The 6035-nt window shown below is 36.8% G+C and overlaps 1 protein-coding gene across 1 annotated transcript in view; it reads right to left on the bottom strand.

Annotated features, from left to right (window-relative positions):
* Window positions 1-421: 421 nt before the first annotated feature.
* Window positions 422-6035, bottom strand: part of LOC118558359 (extracellular calcium-sensing receptor-like) — a 14560-nt gene continuing 8946 nt past the window's right edge. The window contains 7 exon segments of the mRNA XM_036128874.1: window positions 422-844; window positions 931-1403; window positions 2703-2826; window positions 3401-3622; window positions 3715-4266; window positions 5226-5513; window positions 5975-6029. Of these exon segments, the coding sequence (XP_035984767.1) occupies window positions 422-844; window positions 931-1403; window positions 2703-2826; window positions 3401-3622; window positions 3715-4266; window positions 5226-5513; window positions 5975-6029 (2137 nt within the window).

Raw genomic sequence — 6035 nt, forward strand, 5'->3', positions numbered from 1 at the left:
GTATATTACGGCAGATATGGGATATTCAAAAATTTGGGATCTTGTGATTTTAATTTTTATTTTTGATCACACGTCAATTTCAGAAAGAGACAAACATAGGCTGCAGGGTCAAGGATTTTACCAGACTTCCTAAATATTGTCAAAATATTGTACATTGCAACTGTTGGAATATGTGCCCATGGTAAAAGTTATTCCCAATCTTCATGATTTTATAAATACATGCTCTTTTCTGCAGTGAGCCAGATTTAATTGTATTTGTTTGATAACAGTTTAGTTTATACCTCAGTCTGACACCATTACCAGGCACAAATCTATCTGTAGATTTATCAATGAACCACTCATTTCTTTTTGTATATTCTTGAAACAGTTGTATGAGTCGTCGAGTCCCTCACATATTTGCATGTGTTGCAGTTGCTTCTTTTTACCTTTGCATTATTTGTTTTTTACTGTTCTTTTCAGGTTTCAGCAATATTACATAGCATTTCGGGGCAAAAATGCAAAACAGAAGTCCTAGAGCTGAGGCTAAAATAGCAAAAACATGCACAGCTACAGTGTACTTTCCAACAGCGCTCATATAAACTGGGATAAAAGTAACCCAAACAGCAAAGAAAATTAGTATGCTGAAGGTGATAAACTTGGCCTCGTTGAAATTATCAGGCAGCTTTCGTGCCAAAAAGGCCATCACGAGGCACATGCAAGCCAGGATTCCGATGTATCCAAGAACGAGCCAAAAGCCAATGTCTGAACCTGTCGCACATTCAATGATGATTGTAGAGCTGTGGTAATCTGTATTGTAATTGGCATGAGGTGGACTTGTAAGTAGCCAAATAACACAGACCAGAACCTTGAGAAGATAGAAATAAACAAAGGGATAGTGTTTTTAAACAGATTTAAAATAAAAATATTAATAAATGGGAAAGGTTTTACTACCTGTATGCTAGTTCCCAAAAGCACACTGGCTCTTTGCTGTTTGATTCCAAACCATTTCATAGCATTACTTCCTGGTAATCTGGACCTAAAAGCTATTAGGACCACACCTGTCTTGGCCAGGAGGCATGAAAGGCAGAGTGCAAAACTGATCCCAAATGCTGGATATCTGATCCGACAGAGCCAGTCAGAAGGCTTACCAAGGAACAGTAGACCAACAAGGAAACAGATGGTAAGAAATACCAAAAGCAGGAAGCTCAATTCCATGTTGTTTGCTCGAACCAGAGCTGTTTCTTTATATATGTAGAATATGGCAATTATTACAAGGGAAATACAAGCTCCTAAAATGGAGGCAGCACAGAGCAGAACACCCATGAACTCGTAGAAAGAAAGATACTCCATTGTTTTAGGGATGCAGAGATCTCTGGCTTTATTGGGCCATGTGTCTTCAGAGCAAAGTGAGCAATCTAAAGAATCTGAAGATGGAGAAAGAAGAGAAAACTTACAGAAGCCAGATTTAAAGCAGAATTTGGTCTGTTTGAGTTGTGTTGCACTTTTGCCCCACCACCCTATTGCATATCTGCCTTTCATTTCATAGGAAGTAACAGTACCTTGAAACATAATATTCCAACATTGCCTCACTATGCATTTTGCACTGTAGAATACGGAATTACATCAAAAGCTAACACCACCCGCCACTTTTTGGACCTGCCATGAATAATTATGCCATGTAAGTGCTGCAGCGGTCACACACCATATCTACTGAACATGTGCACTACTACTAATTAATCAACACCACTGCAACTCATATATCATAGCAATGACCCATTAATAACAATTCTTAATATCACACTATGCTGTTCTTTCTGCACTGGGAGTTTGACCTACTTTCTGATTATTTCAACTAACAATTATCTGACTAATTCGGAACACTAGTAGTGCATTGCATTTCATTTCCAGATGTCCAGTTGATCCGTGAAGGAAAAAAAACATGAGATTTGACATCACAGCAAAAAATAAAATACCCTCATTCAAACTGGGGAACAATGTGAATTAAATATATTTGGTCCCATTATACATGCACTGCTCACAATTCTTCAATGATGACATAGGATTTATGTTTTACTAAAACCACTTATTTTCTCACATTTAGACCTGTGTAATACATGTTTTTTCACTATGCCAACAGAGATGCCAAGATAGGAAACAGTGTGACAGTGGGCTTCAGTTTGAAAATTTTAATGAACAAAAAGAAAGAACGTGTATTCTTATTCTTTCTTCTCTGCTGTGCATCGACTCAATTGTGTCATTACCAATGGAGATCCTTATTGACTCACAATCCCTTAACCATGGCAGGAATATTAAAGCTTGAGCTAGTTTAATTTTAGCAAAAGGAATTAGTCACTTTTAGTGTTTCTTTTACTATTTCAAAGGAACAATTACAGTATTTACAAATCCATCAATTCTCTATACACGCTGAGTTTTTGAGGGTTTGCGGGGGTTGGGCTATGGGGTCTGTCTCTAGCAGATTATGGCCAAGATGTGATGTATACAAAAAAAGAGACAAAGAACAATGAGTGGCCATTGAGATGGATGCATTTGCACAATAGGAGAAAAGCCAGAGAAAACGTACAGATGCACAGGGAGAACATGCAAACTCCATCTGCAACTTTGTTTTAGTTAGGTACAAAAACAAGTTACCTAATCTGATGAAATTGAAGTACAGCTAAGCAATTTTGAAGGGGTCAAAAAGCATAGTAAATTACAGGACATACCAGTTGTATTACTAAACTCTCCTTCAGCACAGGGGACACAGTCATAACAGCAGATAGGCTCCCCCTTTCTCCTGGCAACACGAAAACCTGGAGGACAACTGTTGCTGCACACAGACTGGAAAGCCTGAGAGGCAAAGTTTAGGCACTCAGATTTAAGTAATTATGACTAAACAGGCTACTCTCTTTCTAATGATTTCTAAAAACATGTTTACAAAATGTAAGCAATATACTTTAAAATGATTAGAAAAAGTTTAACTTTGAAAATTACTCTGACTACATTGACAGTAGTTGCCTATGTATGTGTTCAGAAAATGTAAGTAAATTTGGGCACCACAAAGTGACTAAAGGGTCAGATTTTGTTCAGATCTTTAGTTATTACTGACAAATTGACAATTTATAGATATTCTGGGAAAGTTAGTGGACTACTGTTTACAAAAGTTTTAAAAAAAAAACTCAGATTGTATATAGATGATCCCTATATATAGGTTTTTTTTTCAGAATACAGGAAGGTTTAGAATTTTCTAATGATTAATTACATCTGATCACATTCCAACAATCTGTCAAAAGCAGATAAAGATTCAAATTTTACAAAGTGTGTTGCAGATAAATAGCAGTAATTTAACTGATATGTCAATCAGCAGTGCACACAGGATTCTAAGAGGTGAACATGGTCTCAGACCTGTTTGTGGAGAACGCACCTGCTTTCCAACTGGCCACATAATCATTGAGTCATTTATGACCAAGCTGCCTCCAGCAGAAAGTGAGGCATCATAGAAACCCACTTTAACCAAATTTAAAGATCCGTCAGGCCCCCTCTGCCAGTTCATGAGGTCATAGTAAGCAATTGGGTCCCCATTCTGATCAAAGTTGACTTTCTCTCCTAGTGCAGAAAAATTTGCCAGCTTCATGTAGTGGAGAAGCTAAGGGAATAAACGTATGGGACAGTTAACTTCTCTTTCTGTCAGATTCAAAATATTACTACAAATAATATACTACTTATAGATTTTCTCACCTGCCAGGGGCTAAAATTCTTGGGATCTGCACAAGTTTTTTTCAGGAATGGCCCCTCTCCATTTTTGCAATTACTCATATCTTGTAAGGCATATGCTACAAGGTATACAGCTTTGAACACATTATAGGAAACTCGTAGCTGTGTCACATCAGAATAAGGAGAGTAAACGTTATTTACAATTTCAGTCCCTTTACATGGTTCTCTGCCTTGATAACTTCCCAACACATGATAGTGGGTGTTTACAGACACATTTAGTCGACAATTAAATGTTTCCTCCCAAAATTCTGCCAAGAAAGATAATTTATAAATTGCTGATGGTGTGAGGTCCACAAGATGGTCATGCAGCCCTGGTATTACAGAAGCTCTCTGTATGGCAAATCCTAGGGTTCCCTGTAGAAGATTGGCAGATTTTTCCCAAAGTGACTTGGCAGTAGACCAGGCCTCGCTGGCAATCCATTGAAAGCCAGTTAAATTTCGACGTTGCATCTCTCTTAGAATGCCCTGCATCTCTGCCTCACCAGAAAAATTTATGATGACTTTTGAAGATGTCATCTATTGAAGAAAATGCAGAGGTAGTATAGTATAGATAAAATATATGAAATTAGTATGTTTTGGCTCTATTAACTATGTTGCACAAATACAGAGTATCAAATTACTACCATATTTTTGGGACCATAAGGCACACCAGATAATAAGACTCACTGTGAATTAATGTTTTTATGTGTGTCTATGTCTACACATAAAGCGCACTGGATTTTAAGGCACATTACATATTCTTCCCAATTATGTACCTCCCACATACACAGCTCTCTCCTGAGAAAGAGAGCTATCCATCTCTGTTGGGATGACAGAGACACAGTCCTGTGTCTAACATAAGGTCAAAATAAAAGGAACTTTTATATTGAATTAACTTTCTTGGTTTATTGTTATCAGCGTTTACCTCGGGGGCGGGATGCTTTACATGAATGCACTTCTACTTTAGATATTACAGTCAGGCAGTCTGGTGGACTGCTTAGGGGTAATGCTCTGAATATCCATTGAGCGAAGTGGCTTCACTGCTTACCAAAGTCGTACTGACACATTTTAACATATTATCACGTACATATATCAGTACGTACAAGTACGGTAATCATATATCAGGCACACCAGATTATAAGGTGCACCCTCAATATTTGAGAAAATGTAAGGATTTTAAGTGTGCCTTATGGTCCGAAAAATACAGTATCTTAATGATATGAAAAAAATATTAATGTCTAAGTGTTTAATAACCTTATTTCATACATTTTATTTTTAGTGCAGCAACTCATTAAACCAACGGAGAAAAATAACTTAAAAGGAAGGATAAAAAACTTTCTTATCTTTTAACTAAAAATGAAAAAGGATTTTTAAACAGATTTATTTTATTATTTACAGTAGCTATGTACTGGAAAATTGTATCTTAAACTTTCTACTACCTTTGAATCATATTGTAACTTTTATTAAGAAATGTAGCAGCTGTATGTATAACGCACCTGTATAACATTCAGAAGCCTTTCAAGATCCATGTGACTTAGGCCTACAGGGTAGAAATGTGTGTAGGCAGCACACACACCATAGTGCACGGATTCCTGAAGGAAAAGCTGGACGGCAAAGTGGGCATAATCGGATTCCACACCAATGACTCCCACCCAAGTCCAGCCAAAATAACGAACCAGCTGGGCTAGGGCTTTTATCTGGAAGGCATCACTAGGCATTGTTCTCATGAAGGTGGGAAATTCCCTTTGATTACTCAGGCAGTTGCAGGAAGCAAAATAGCTCACCTAGAATTACAGCAAACAGTGGTTGACCTTTTGCACTACTGTTCTCTAAAAAGAAAAAGCAGAAAAAAGCATCAAATTCCAGAAAACAATGCACATTTCTTTAGATGCATTCTGAATTTACTCAACAGTTTGACAGTGTCAAGACATCTAAACTTAAACATACATATTAGTAGATTTTAGTTGTGTCGTATGATAATGTATGTAGTGTCTTACCTTTCTAAATATAAAAGTTATTTTGCAAAAATCAAACTGAAAAAAAATTGTTAACTCTTTTTTTCTAACTGCAATCAACCATTAAACAATTTTTAACAGAGCAGGAGTAAAAAGTAAATAAAAAGCATAATTTGACTTAAAACATGGTTACTCATTGTACTGATTGCATTGAAGAATACAGCTTAAGTTGAATCATGCTTAAGATAAATCACAAAAAAAAAATAATATATAGGCTGAGACAGTCTCACCAGTGGAATTCGGAAAGGACCCAGACTTCGTAGCAAAGCCATAGAAACACCAGAACCAGCA

This window comes from Fundulus heteroclitus, unplaced genomic scaffold (genome assembly GCF_011125445.2).
Source record: "Fundulus heteroclitus isolate FHET01 unplaced genomic scaffold, MU-UCD_Fhet_4.1 scaffold_124, whole genome shotgun sequence".
NCBI lineage: Eukaryota > Metazoa > Chordata > Actinopteri > Cyprinodontiformes > Fundulidae > Fundulus > Fundulus heteroclitus.